Source organism: Ovis aries, chromosome 12, assembly GCF_016772045.2.
Source record: "Ovis aries strain OAR_USU_Benz2616 breed Rambouillet chromosome 12, ARS-UI_Ramb_v3.0, whole genome shotgun sequence".
Lineage (NCBI taxonomy): Eukaryota > Metazoa > Chordata > Mammalia > Artiodactyla > Bovidae > Ovis > Ovis aries.
Window position 1 is genome coordinate 5,737,650 of NC_056065.1, and position 15,445 is coordinate 5,753,094.

The 15,445-nt window shown below is 38.3% G+C and overlaps 1 protein-coding gene across 1 annotated transcript in view; it reads right to left on the minus strand.

Moving 5' to 3' along the window:
* Positions 1-12,735: 12,735 nt before the first annotated feature.
* Positions 12,736-15,445, minus strand: part of LOC106990096 (complement factor H) — a 114,280-nt gene continuing 111,570 nt past the window's right edge. The window contains 3 exon segments of the mRNA XM_060396304.1: positions 12,736-13,071; positions 13,074-13,136; positions 13,570-13,752. Coding sequence (XP_060252287.1) covers positions 12,941-13,071; positions 13,074-13,136; positions 13,570-13,752 — 377 coding nt within the window. The 3' untranslated portion in view covers positions 12,736-12,940.

Here is a 15,445-nt window from a genome sequence, read left to right on the forward strand (position 1 = left end):
GCCCTTCCCAGGCCCGAGCAGCTCAGGTGACCACGTCCTTGGTGAGCACAGTCACCCCCAGGTAGGGGGTGCATCTTGTCACCTCCCCCGTCCCAGCTGCTCGGTTTTCTGAGTGTACAATGGACGCGCCTTCTCAGGTGTGCTGGGTGTCTCTTCTGGGGAGCTGATCTCTGGCTGCGACCCTCCCTGCAGATGTCAGCCATCCAGAATCCCAAGTAGTCTTGGTTAGCAACAAAGCCTGCCGGCAGTTTGGGAGATGATGCCTCTCTGGGGCCACTATTGCCCCCTTCTGACTCTGGCTGCCCCTGCCTGCCTGTCTCTGGCGGGGGATGGGCCAGTCCACTAGCTCTGCTTAGTTCTCTGTTCTGTGAGCAGGCCTGGCAGAGTCTTAAGTTAGGGCTTTTCACAGGATAGTTTCTCTCTCTTTTTCTGTCTCTCTCTGGCTATCCCACAGTCTGGGTTGCTTTCTCACCTTAGTTCCCTCAGATTGCCCTCAGGGCATTCAGGCCCAGGCCTTACCCTATGCAATGCAGCTGGTGCCTCCCTGTCCAGCCCTTGCTTGCTAATGGCAGATGTGAGCCTCTGGGCTGCTTCTCCATTGGGAGTTGCCATTGGCATGTAATCTGTGGGTTTTAAGTATTTATTTATTTATTTTTCCTCCTGGTTATGTTGCCCTCTGAGGTTACAAGACTTGCCACAGACCTGTGGTGAGAGTGTTTCCTGGTGTTTGGAAACTTCTTTCTTTTTTAAAACTCCCTTCCTGGGACAGATCTCAGTCCCTACCTCTTTTGTCTCTCTTTTTATCTTTTATATTTTCTCCTACCTCCTTTTGAAGACAAATGGGCTGCCTTTCTGGGTGCCTGATGTCCTCTGCCAGCATTCAGAAATTGTTTTGTGGAATTTGCTCAGCATTCAAATGTTCTTTCAATGAATTTGTGGGGGAGAAACTGGTCTCCCCGTCCTATTCCTCTGCCACCTTAGGACTGCCTCCCTTCAGTTCTTTTTCATTTATTTCTGCTCTGATCCTTATAATTTATTTCCATTTACTGTTTTTGGCTTTTTGTTGTTGTTGCTGTTGTTCTTTTACCAGCTGATTTAGGTGTAGAGTTAGGTTCTCCGTTTTATATTTTCTTGTACCTTCAAGTAGGATTGTATTGCTATACACTTCCCTCTTAGATCTGCTTTGCTGCATCCCATAGGTTTTGTGTCATTGTGTTTTTGTTTTCATTTCTTTCTATGAATCTTTCGATTTCCCTTCTGATTTCTTCAATAACTTCTTTATTACTTAGAAATGTATTGCTTATTATCCCTGTTTTTGTGTTTTTTGCAGTTCTTTCCCTGTAATTGATATCTAGTCTCATAGCATTGTGGTCAGAGAAGTTGCTTGGTACGGTTTCAATTTCCTGAAATTTACTGAGGCATGATTTGTGGCCCAAGCTGTGGTCTCTCGTGGAGAATGAATGTTCCATGTGCACTTGAGAAGAAAGTGTATTCTTCTGCATTTTTGGATGGAAAATTCTGAAGATATCAATTAATCCAAATGGCCTAATGTTTCATTTAAGGTTTGTGTTTTCTAATTGATTTTCTGTTTTTCATGCTCTGTCCATTAGTATAAGCAGGGTGTTAAAGCCACCTACTATTATTTTGCTCCTCTCGAGCTCCATTTTTATATCTCTTAGTATTTGCCTCATGCAAGGAGGTACTTCTATGCTGGATACATAGATATTTACAGTTGTTATGTCTTCTTTTCAGATTGATCCCTTGATCATTATATACAGTCTTTTTATCTCTGGCAATATTCTTTACTTTAAAGACTATTATATCTGAAATGAGAATTGCCACTCTGACCTCTTTTGATTTCCATTTGCATGGGTATCATTTTCCATCCTTTGCTTTCAATCTGTATATGTCTCTAGGTCTGAAATGGGTCTCTTCTAGGCAGCAAATATATGGGTTTTGGTTTTGTATCCATTCATCCAGTCTATATGTTTTGGTTGGAGATTTTAATTCATTTACATTTAAAATAATTATTGATATATATGTTTCTATTGATATTTTCTTAATTGTTTTTGTAGGTCTTTCCATTCTCTTTTGTTTATGACGTATGTAAAATAAGTCCCTATAGTATTTGTTGTAATGCTGGATTGGTGGTCCTAAATTCTCTTAAAATTTGCTTTTCTGTAAAGCTTTGATTTCTCCATCAGTTTTGAATGAGATCCTTACTAGATAGAGTAGACTTGACGGTAGAGTTTTTTTTTTTCCCTTTCAGTATTTTAAATATATCCTGACATTACCTTCTGGCTTGCAGAGTTTCTGTTGGCTTGCAGAAAGATCTGCTGTTACCTGTATGGGCTTTCCATTGTGTGTTACTTGTTTCTTTCCCCTTGATGCTTTTAATATTGTGTTTTATACCTTGTGCTTTTAATCTTTGTGTGTGGTATCTGTTAGCTTGATTAGTATGTGTCTCAGCATCTTTCTCCCGGGGTTTATCCTGTGTTAGACTCTGCACTTCTTGGACTTAATTGACTATTTCCTTTCCCATGTTAAGGAAGTTTTCAACTATCATCTCCTCAAAAATGTTCTCAGTGCCTTTCTTTTCTGTTCTTCTTCTGAGACCCCTATAACTCAAACATTGGTGAGTTTAATACTGTCATAAGTTTCTTCTCATTCTTTTCCTTTATTTTTCTCTTCAGCAGTTATTTCTGCCATTCTGTCCTCTAGCTCACTTATCTCTTCTTATACCTCAGTTACTCTACTATTGGTTCCTTCTAGAGTATTTTTAATTTCAGTAATGTGTTATTCATCTCTCTTCATTATTTATTCTTTATTTCTTCTATGTCCTTGGTAATCGTATTAATTGTGTTAATTGTTTCTTGCAAAGTCTGCATCCTACTTTTGAGGCTTTGGAACATCTTTACTGTCATTCTGAATTATTTTTCAGGTAATTTGCTTATTTCCTCCTTGTTTATTTGGTCTTGTGAGTTTCTACCTTGTTTCTTTATTTGTCCTATATTTCCATGTGTTTTCTCCTCCATTTGAAGTCTCCTTTTCCCAGACTTTAGGGATGTATCCCTTCTTCCTTTTGGCTTTTGCTCTCAGTGGAAAAGGTTGTTTCCGTGGTTTGTGTTCATTTCTTGTTAGGGGTGACTTGAGCCTATGTCGTAGTGGAGGAGGTGAGTTGTTTTATTTATTTATTTATCTTTCCTGATGCAGAAGGCTGTGTGAGGCGGTATAATTTGGAGTGTCTGTGGGAATCCTGTGGCTGATATTGTTTTTGTGCTTTTGCCTTGCCACTTGATTGGGCAAGGTGTCCTGCAGACTATGCCATTGGCAGCCCAGTGATACCAGGCTCTGTTTACAGTTCTAGGCCTTCATGGATTTTCTCAGTAATTAATTTCCTTAATTTCCATGGGAAGGGCGGTGCAGTCAGGAGTTCTCTAGCAGTCTCGGATCTTGGACTCAATGCTCCCACCTCAGTTTTTCCGTCTCAGGCACAATCTCCCATCCTGAAATTCTCCATCTCTTCCTTTCCTTCTTTATGTATTATCTTTTGTCCCACTTCATTCCAGTGAGCTTAGCTTGCCACCATGGAGGCCTGGGGTCTTCTGCTGTCTCTTAGAGGCTGCTTTGTAAGCATCATTCAATATCTTGATGAGTTTTTGGTGTATTTGTGGGGAAGCTGGAAACCTCCCCATCTTACTCCTCTGCCATTTTTTTCTACTTCTTTTTATGTATTGCTGTATTATATAAAATTGTGTAGAATTCTATATACAATATCCTGTGCAGTTAAGAAGTAGCATAACATTTTTGTAAATGGCACAGTATTTAGAGACTGACTGACTAATAAGAATTTAAGTTGTGTCGTAACAATGGGATAGATGTGAGGTCTTCAGCGATATACTATGAGTTGTGTGGCTTCCATCTCATCTGCGAAATATCTACAATCATATACTCAGCATATGAGCTTCCTTTCTGTGGTCTTCCTTCATAGCTCATTAGTAAAGAATCTGCCTGCAGTGCCGGAGATCCAGGTTCAGTTCGTGAGTTATGAAGATCTCCTGGAGAAGGAAATGGCAACCCACTCCAGTATTCTTGCCTGGAGAATCCCATGGACAGAAGGGCTTGGCATTCTACAGTCCATAGAGTCACAGGAGTCAGACATGACTTAGCAATTAAACTACCACCATACCCAGTAATAAGGCCCTTTGTGAAGATCGCACATATTCATTATACAATATCTTGAAATGTAGTATAGATAAGTATTCAGTTGTTATGAAAACTTAGTTTTTCTTAATTTGATATCTTCATAGGCAATTATCTTGCCACTAAACATTCCTGGGGATACAAACTTCAAGGGAAAATAGAAACGTAATCCTCACTAGCAAGTCATATCTCCAGATACAAACTACTATTTCCTAACTCTAAAATAAAGAAGAATATAGTGGAGAATGGATTAAGAAATCACACACATAATTCTTCAAATTGCTTCATTAGAATATGAACTCTATGTTTTAAAGCAGGTTTAGGTTCATAGCAAATATGAGCAGAAAATACACAGTTCCCAATCTTCCCACCACACACACACACACACACACACACACACACACACACACACACACAGATTGAGATTTGTTTTAAGGATCTGGCTCATGTGATTGTGATGACTGGTAGGTCTGAAACCTGCATGGTAGGTGGCAGTCTGGAAAATTCAGGAAGGGTGTGTGTTGCAGTTTTACTTTGGAAGCCTTGAGAGACAGAGTTCCTTTTTCCTGGAAGGAGTTCAGTGTTTTCTCTTAAAACTTTCAACAGAATGGATGAAGCACACCCATGTTATGAATGGTAATTTACTTTATTCAAAGGCTGTGATTAAATTTTAATCACAACTTTAAGATACCTTCAGAGAAACAGCCAAACTGGTTTGACCAAGCTACTGAGTACTATGACTCGGCCAAGTTGATACCAAATTAACCACTATACAAAATATCCAAGGTGAACTTGGATATTTAGTTCAGAGACTACCAACCCAATTATGGAAGATTCATCTAATTTCTTCTCGCTGCTTGCAGAAAATACATGAGATGAGCTGTAAATGGAAGAATGAATCATCAGTCATTAAGAGGTCAGTGGGAGATAATTCAAAATTTCTCAGTGGAGCTAGTGGTAAAGAACCTGCATGACAATGCAGGAGACTTAAAGATAGGCATTTGATTCCTGGGTTGAGAAAATCCCCTGGGGAAAGAAATCACAACCCACTCTAGTATTGTTGCTTAGAGCATCCCATGGACAGAGGACCTGGTCAGGCTACTGTTCCTGGGGTCACAGAGAGTTGGACACGACTGAAGCGACTTAGCATGGCACAGAACAAGACAGAAACAGAGATGCTGTTATCCAGGGATGATCTGTGTTTTATCCACATGGCTAAGAACTTATACATATTAAAGCACAAGAGACTGAAAAGGTTTTTGACAACTCTATATTAGCAGAAATGCATTCAGCATGGACTGAAAGGAGCAGGCATCATATACATAAAGGAAGAATACCTCCAAAGATAAGAGCTCTGATTGCCGGGGGCCAGCGTGAGGAATTCCGCCCATGGCAAAGGTCATGAGGAAGGAGGCTTGGCACACGCAAAGGCGTGATCAAGCCTCAGGAAACCCCCTGTTCCCGAGCATCTAACCCCAAAACCAGAGTCTGTTTTATGCTCTCACCTACACCTCTGACTTTACGGGGGCTCTCCCCCATAACCGTTTCTCTCTGAGAAGGAGTAAACGTGCAGCTCCAAGGCAATAAAAATTCTTGGGTGTGACAAGAGTGTTTCAGCTTACGGACTCCTCTGAAGGTTATCTAGCCCACTTGTATAGGTTGTCTGGCCACATGTGATTTCTTACAGCCTCCCAACCTGAGAGGCATGAGATGTTTTAGACTTACTAAAGGCAAATTCTTTTGGGGACTTAAAATTATTAGTATAGTTGGTTAGGAATTATATTGGTGAAGGGTCTCTTCATTTGTTGTGTCAATAATTGCTGCTAATTCCCTGCTCTGGGTGGGACAAGGATGTCTCAGGTCAAACCTCTCTGCTGACAGACTAGCTTGTGTGACAGGATTATCCTTACTGCCGCCACTAGGCACATGATTGTTTACTACCTCTCAACCATAAACAGCACAGAGAGTTTTGGGGTATTTTGAGAGTCTTAATTAGCGTAGGACTTTTTCTTCTTGTTGAGTCAATGATCGCCGCCAGGCCTCTATATCCTTAGGTACCTGGGAATATATTAATCAATGTATTTGGAATATAGCAAAGAAAATATGGTAGTTTTTGATGTTAGCAATACTAGACTTTTTGAGTTAATGGATTTTCTCTTTTGTAATAGATCACTGTACTTTGTTATATATCACTGTGTCCTTGCTGTGTAAGAATGTAACTTTATCATATCTTAAGACTAAATAGATCTTAAGGGGAGCATTGGTGAAAGGATTTTCATTTGTTGGGTTGATGTTTGCTGCTAAATCTCCATGTTCCCTACCCTTATAATGAATATAACTAGCATATAGGAAGAAATAAGTATTAACCTTTAAGCATATAGGAGAAATAAGTATTAACCTTTAAGACTAATCATGTTAACCTTGGGTTGAATAAATTCCTTTCTTGATTGTAACTCACTACACCCTCACCCTATAGGAATGTAACTTTATTTGGAGGGTGGTGCCTGGTTTAAGAAAAACACCCTTGGAAGAAATAAGTTTTTTGGTTATCAGAAAGAAAGGATCATAAACTGTAAGCAGGTCTCACTCATGGCCAGAAGATGATGCCTAAGACCTTTTTTTTATACATTTATGTGCAGCACCTGATTTTGACAAAGGTCAGGACTGCTGACCCCCACGTGACTCTGTATTCATCCCTATGTGTAACAAAAGGTATACAAGCAAACCCAAAAATAAAAAAATCGGATCAGTTTCCGGAAAGACTGATTCCCCATGTCGCTTCTTTCTTGCTCCCATTTTTCTGGCTGAATTCCCATCTGGAGCATGGATGCTATTCCACGTAATCCAAGTTATTCAGCCTCTTTTTCTCCACTGATCTTCCTACTACACTATCCATTTCTAATCTCTCTATATCTGTGATTAAATATGTATTTTTCCAAAGACGCCGACTCCGTCCCCACCTTCGAATCACCCTGGATCCACCGGGGCTGGACCCTGGCATCTGATAACAAGGCTTCTTTCAGGTGAGAAAGTAGGCTCACTTCTCTGGTGGGTTGAAAAGTTGTGGCTGTCCCCGTTCACTTTTTTTTTTTTCCATAGAGATGTGTTCTCTCAATTGGAATCTACTGAGATTTCTCCTCATGGGTTTTGAGTTTAAGACATGAGACTCATTTTTTTCCTCTTTCTCCTTCTCCATTTTTGAATGGTAATGCCTATTCTATGTATGTATTAACATTGTACTTTTGAAGCACATTTCTTGTTTTCTGGTTCATAGGGTCACACGTGAATAGGAATTTTCCCAAGGATGGACAAGAAACTGCGTCTCACCCATAGCTTATTTGGAAGACATTTAATAAAATGTGAGCCTTAGATTTAACACTGAAAAGGGTGAAAACTTTGGGAGATGTTGGGATTGAGTGAATATATTTGACACTTGGGAAAGACAGGAAGCTGGGAAAGACAGGAAGCTGAGAAGCTGCAGTGTGTACTGTTAGGTGTCAAACAGTGTCCTCAAAGAGTTTTTAGAATCCTTACAGCCAAGACCTAAAAGTCTTCCTTTATTTGCAATTAGATGTCTAACAGATGTAATCAAATTAAGATGCGATCATTTTGTGACACTTAGATTATTTCCAGGTTGTGGCTGTTCTTTTCAGAAAAGGCAGAACTACAGCCACAGAAGCCAAATTAATGGTTCTCAGAGGTTAGGGTTTGATGAAGAGGATTGCCTGCAGAAGATTCTTCTGGGGTTATTGAACAGATGGTGCTAGTGGTACAGAACCTGCTGGCCAGTGCAAGAGATGTAAGAGTGTAGGTTTGATCTCTGGGTGGGGAAGATCGCCAGGAGGAGGAAATGGCAACCCACTGCAGTATTCTTGCCTGGAGAGTCCCATCGACCCAGGAGCCTGGCAGCCTACAGTCCATAGGGTCTCACAGTCAGACATGGCTGAATGCACAACAGCCTGTATTTTGACTAGATGATGCTTATGCAACTGTATACATGGGTCAAAGTTTCAACTCTGTGCAACTCAGTTCCTCCATTAAATATAATTACTTTTAAGAGTGATTTTGAAAACATTTTATTTTATTCAATATATTTTCATAATTAATAAAAGATCTTAGATTTAATTATCCTTGCTGGATTTATTTTTTTAATTTTTATTTTTAAATTTTAAAATCTTTAATTCTACATGCATTCCCAAACATGAACCCCTCCCACCTCCCTCCCGTAACATCTTTCGTCGCACCAGCCCCAAGCATGCTGCATCCTGCGACAGACATAGACTGGCGATTCAATTCACATGATAGTATACATGTTAGAATGTCATTCTCCCAAATCATCCCACCTCTCTCCTCTGAGTCCAAAAGTCCGTTATACACATCTGTGTCTCTTTCCTGTCTTGCATACAGGTCGTCACTGCCATCTTCCTAAATTCCATATATGTGTTAGTATACTGTATTGGTGTTTTCTTTCTGGCTTACTTCACTCTGTATAATCGGCTCCAGTTTCATCCATCTCATCAGAACTGATTCAAATGAATTCTTTTAATGGCTGAGTAATACTCCATTGTATATGTACCACAGCTTTCTTATCCATTCATCTGCTGATGGACATCTAGGTTGTTTCCATGTCCTGGCTATTATAAACAGTGCTGCGATGAACATTGGGGTACATGTGTCTCTTTCAATTCTGGTTTCCTCGGTGTGTATGCCCAGAAGTGGGATTAAAAGATTGATTTCTCATAAGGCATTAGTGTAAACCCAAATTTCCTTCCAGGTGTTAGACTTGGGCTGTATAATTGATCATTTGCATCTTAGTATGTGTATAAGGCCACTTCTCCCAAAGAGAATTGACTGTGTGTAGGATCTGTTCATAATTCTTTAATTAAAAAAAAAAGAAGTTTGACATATACAGACTACTATATATAAACTAGATGACTAATAAGGACCTACCATGTAAGACAGGGAACTCTACTCCATACTCTGTTACAGCCTATATGGGAAAAGAATCTTTAAAAAGTGTGTATCTTTAACTGAGTCACTTTGAAGGCATCTGATACTACACATTATAAATCAACTATGCTCCAATAAAAATTGTTTTTAAAATAAAAAAATAAGTCTGAGATTTGTTCATATTCTCATATTTGCATGTAATGATCCATGCATAGTACATACTCATCTCATTTTTAGCTTAGAAAATCATAACCTTTCACTGAAACTGAAAAAACAATTTGTGTTCTTACTGTCCAGGTTATTTCCTTAAACTCACTCTTCATTATTTTTCCCAGACTTGCATCTTGTATGTAATCCTTTTTCCCCTGGTGTTTCACATTGCAGACTTACAAAATATGTCTAGATTCTCCTCTCTAGTACTTATTTAAGGTGTCAGATCATGATCTGCTCTCTAGTACCTCAAGTGATGGTGCATTTTATTTATAAGTTGCCTTCTGAAATACTGGGACAATTGTAAAACAATTCCACTGTTTTACCTCCCACACCTGCACACCGGATTCATGCAAAATGTTAACTTTACAGCAGTATTTTGACTTATTTAAAAACAAAACCTTCAAATATGCTTAGTCAAAGTCCATCACAGCTTGGAAATTAATACTCCTTACTCAGTGTAAGCATATAAATATAGATGAATATGAATCAAATTTAAATCTCCTATTCCCTAGCTTACCTTCAATAACCAGGACTACACTGATAAAAGATATGATGCTTTTCTTGTCTTTATGGTATATTTAATTAAAACCACTATGTGTGTATATATATATATATATATATATACACACACATACATATACATATATGTATATGTATGTATTTACACAAGGGGCTAAAGTAACTATAGAAAAGAATGAATTTTTGTCATTTTATACAACGTGATTAGACTTGGAAGGTATTATTCTTTGTGAAATTTCTCATACAGAGAAATACAAGTACCATATGATATCACCTATATGTGGACTTAAAAGAAAAAGTAATTGAAGGAGACACATGTACTCCAATGTTCATCACAGCACTGTTTATAATAGCCAGGACATGGAAGCAACCTAGATGCCTATCAGCAGATGAATGGATAAGAAACCTGAGGTACATAGACACAATGGAGTATTACTCAGCCACTAAAAAGAATACATTTGAATCAGTTTTAATGAGGTGGATGAAACCGGAGCTGATTATACAGAGTGAAAGCCAGAAAGAAAAACACCAATAAAGTATACTAACACATATATATGGAATTTAGAAAGATGGTAACGATAACCCTGTACGCGAGACAGCAAAAGAGACACAGATGTATAGAACAGTCTTTTGGACTCCATGGGAGAGGGAGAGGGTGGGATGATTTGGGAAAATGGCACTGAAACATGTATAATATCATATATGAAACGAATCACCAGTCCAGATTCGATGCAGGATACAGGATACTTGGGGCTGGTGCACTGGGATGACCTAGAGGGATGATATGGGGAGGGAGGTGGGAGCGGGTTCAGGATGGGGAACATGTGTGCACCCGTGGCAGATTCGTGTTGATGTATGGCAAAACCAATATTGTAAAGTAATTAGCTTCCTATTTAAATAAATAAGTTTAGATTAAAAAAATTTTTTAAATGAATGAATATAACAAAACAGCAACAGATTCACAGATACAGATAATGAGCAAGTGGTCGCCAGTGGGGAAAAGGAAGCAGGGAAGGACAATAGCCGTATTTGATTAAGAGGTATTATGTAAAAAATGAAGACTCTCCAAGGACAAACCATACAACACAAGAAGCATAACCAATATTTTACAATAACTCTAAACACAGTATAATCTTTAAAAATTGTGGATCTCTGTGCTATACACCTGAAACTTGTAAATCAACTACATGTCAACTACAAATTATTTAAAAACAAATTATTTTAAAGATTTGCTAAAACTTTTTAGGTGAAAGTTGATCATGAACAGAGTCTGCAAATTAAACTCATCTTTACACAGAACGACAATAAATGCAGAAAAATGATAGAAATGATCTTTAAAAATCACCATTTTCTAGACAACAGTGAAATAACTGTTTGCAGCCTTGGGTCATAAATAGATTCTACAACCATTAGTTGAAAAATTTGGAGAAATAATATCTGCAAAAATGTTAACATTTATAGCAAAGATAACTTGTCAACTTTAACAATTTCATTTAAGGGTGAGAAAACCAGCCGTTACCAGCAATTCAGATTTAAATCAATTAGCACCAATGCTGATGGCCATGCTTCTTAGACTAACAAGGTCACTTGACTTGATGCAGTACAAAGTAATAAGATATCACCTTAAATATTCTAGCTTGATTATTTAAATCTATTTTAATAATAAAATTTTTATGATATTTAGAAATTTAAAATGTTTATAGTTAACTGATTTAAGCTTAATATGCTGTTTAAAATGTATGAACAGAAAAATCACCTTTCAGACTGGTGGTGAATGTTTCTAAAGTGCTCTGTACCAGCAAAATCAGGAAAATATTACTAGACCTGGAGTTTATTACCAAATTGGTCTCTAAAGCTCCTGTTGTGTCATTTTGCATATTTATTTTAGAAACTATTTTGAGGTTCAAAGTTGATATACACTGAAGACAGAAAAATTCAAGAATTCATGTAAGTAAAAAGAAGTGAAACACCTTTTACACCGATTATCTGTGAATTCAACTCTAGCTATATTAAATAGTTTCTTACATTTCTTGCCAGTATTTTCTATAAAAAGTTATTCAGTGTTTAAAGCAGAGTGTCTTTATGTGTGTGTGTATATTTAATGTTGAATTTTTAAATCACTTATATGCCGTGTTATAGTAGTTATGCAATGTGATTGTCATTGTTCTTTATTTGAATTATGTGTACTTTGATAAGCATCTTGTAAAATATTAAGAGATCCAACCAGTCCAGCCTAAAGGAAATCAGTCCTGAATGTTCACTGGGAGGACTGATGCTAAAGCTGAAACTCCAATATACTGGCCACCTGATGTGAAGAGCTGACTCCTTTGAAAAGACCCTCATCCAGGGAAAGATTGAAGGAGGGAGGAGAAGGGGACGACAGAGGATGAGATGGTTGGATGGCATCACTGACTCAATGGACATGAGTTTGAGTAAGCTCCGGGAGTTGCTGATGGACAGGGAGGCCTGGAATGCTGCAGCGCATGGGGTCGCAAAGAGTCGGAAACGACTGTGTGACTGAACTGAACTGAAAATATTATGTATTTCATCATTTTTGGTTTATTCATCTACTGATGAGCAAAAGTAAGATAAACTACTTATATTTAATTGCTGACATAAGTATGACATAGTTTGCTTTTATATGTTTGATAAGTGATATTATCAATATGTTGAATGTTTTCCATTTCATTCCACACTTTTTCCCATGTCTTCTAAAACAGAGTTTCAGAAACCCTCAGAAGTAATGGAGAAAGCTTTAAGAAAGTTAGGAAACTGATGGATGGAAGGAGGCATGGAAGTGATTGAATCTCATTTCTTGCTGTAAATGTTTCATGAACAGGACACATAACATTTTGATTTGCCAAGTTTAATGAGGTACTTTTAAGAAGTGATTCATTGGACCCATCTCTCAATTACACTGTCCCCATAATATTTAACACAAATCTGATTTATGATTCAAGATGAGTTAAAAAATATTGATAAAATAAACAAAATTGAATTAATAAGGAAAAATCTGAATACATGTACATATTTCAGTTTTACAACTGCATTGAGTCTATCCACATTGAGGATACACCACCTTTCCTTCCCGACAAGTTGTTCGAAATGTATGTAGTGCTGTCCGTGGACGATAACCATATCGACACGTAAATTCAATAGTATCCTCTGTTTTGGAGTAAAGTTTTTATCGTGTTTCCATTTTAATTGTATGTGATGTTTTCTCATTGTTTCTTCTGAAATTACACATGCCTCTAAAATTAAAGAAAATAAACATAAACCTTTGAGTAATATGCAAATATTTTCTACAGAATTTCAGGGTTTTAAGAACTTTGATCCAAAAATTCTTCCTCAAACCTTTTCCAAACCAATACACTTGAAATGTATAATGTAGGTTTCATCATAGTTAAAAATTAATGTTATAAGCATGAGATACTTTGTTTAGTGTAATCATTAAGTGTTATAAGATTCATAATGTCAGTTATCATATGAAGAGCTTTCATAAAGGAGCCATAGTTGCTTGAACATGAAGTTTTCTAACTTTATTTCTATATACAGATATTAATCCTTGGTGCGCAAGCATTAACTGGTTGTTATTTAATCCATAAAAACTCTATTATAAACAGTTAATCATTATGCTGTGTACAAGGACTATCCCAGGATCCAAGAGAAGTTTAAAGCATTTACCTAAGCATTTTGGTGGTTCTGACCACTCTCCATTCCGACATACTACGTTTCTGTTTCCCTGAAGTTCATAGTAGGCCTGACACCGGTACTCAACAATCATTCCTGGAGGATATACTGATTGCAGGAGTGAGGTAATGTCTCCATTGTCTATTGGTGGAGGAGGCCCACATTTTCCTTTAGAGTCTAAAAAATAATGGCGTTTGCTTTATTCAAAGACAACTCCTACAGTTTTAAACAAATAAAATAAAAATGCAGCCAAATATGTCATATCAAAACTTAAGATTTCTGATGAGAGAAATGTTTTATAGAAGGAATTTTAATCACTTAATCAGAAACACACATTTTAAGACCTTATTTTACTACCATGGAAGCACATATAGTACTTTAACGAATATGTCTGCTTTGCAGTGTCCTGATGTTCAAACATGTTTCCTTTCAGAGTATATGCTGGGAAGATGAAGAGCTAAGATTAAAAAAAAAAATTACCCTTTTATACAACATGTGGCAGTGCCTGTGAAAGGAAACTTTGGCTTCCATTTCTGGACAAGATGAGGTAAAAATATTTGTGCTTACAGCATCTGCTAAGTATTCCTTCTGCCAAATAAAGGCCCTGAACATATTATAAAAACCAACACAGGTGACTGTGAAACAAGTAGTAAGTCAATCTGCTTAGGGACCTTGGGATTCAAAGAGTTACACTGAAGAGAGTCCTTGGGGGTTTCATTTTGCCTTCTATGTTCCCTGAATGGGCCACTGAGATAGCAACCCAGAAATGATACAAGTTCAGAAAGAAAGAAAGTCTCACGAAGCAGTTGATCTCTTTAAGAAAACACCCAGAAAAGAGTAGCCTATCCAGATACAAATAGTTTTCACAATACTTAATTAGTCTAGAAATACTACACTAAGTGTGCACACTAATTTCTTGTGTGCACCAGGACCCAGAGACCCAAAAGAGACTAAGCCAGAATTATGTCTGAGTGTCTCCTGCAGAAGTACGGGTGAGCAGTGCACTGCGACAGGGGCAGGGGCTCTGGGTGCAGGAGACTTCTGTATTGCATAAGCCCTCTTGGAGGAGGCGGCAATTAACTCCACCACAGAGCTGCCAGAACCTACACAAGACAGCAGAAACAGACTCTTAGAGTGCACAAACCAACCTTGTGCACAAAAGAACCCAGGAGAAAGAACCAGTGACCCCACAAGAGACTGACTCAGACTTGCCCATCAGTGTCCAGGAGTCTTCAGCAGAGGCATGGGCTAGTGGTGGCCTGCTGCAGGTTTGGGGGCATTGAGTGCAGCAGTGCATGCATAAGACCTTTGGAAGGAGGCCACCAGTATCCTCCTTACCTCCACCACTGTTTGGCCACAGGTCAAAAAACAAGGAGGGAACACGACCCCACCCATCAACAGAAAATTGAACTAAAGATTTACTGAGCATGGCCCCTTCCATCAGACCAAGACCCAGTTTAATCCTGAGTCAGTCTGTCTCATCAGGAAGCTTCCATAAGCCTGTTATCCTCATCCATTAGAGGGCAGACAGAATGAAAACCACAATCACAGAAAACTAACCAATCTGATCACACGGATAAGCGCCTTGTATAACTCCATGAAACTCTGAGCCATGCCATATAGGGCCTTCAAGTTGGACGGGTCATGGTGGAGGATTCTGACAAAATGTGGGCCACTGGAAAGGGAATGCCAAACCACTTCAGTATTCTTGCCTTGAGAACCCCATGAACAGTATGAAAAGGCAAAAGATAGGACACTGACATATGAACTCCTCAGGTGGGGAGGTGCCCAATATGCAGGAGATCAGTGGAGAAATAATTCCAGAAAGAATGAAGAGATGAAGAGAAAGCAAAACAACATCCAGTTGTGG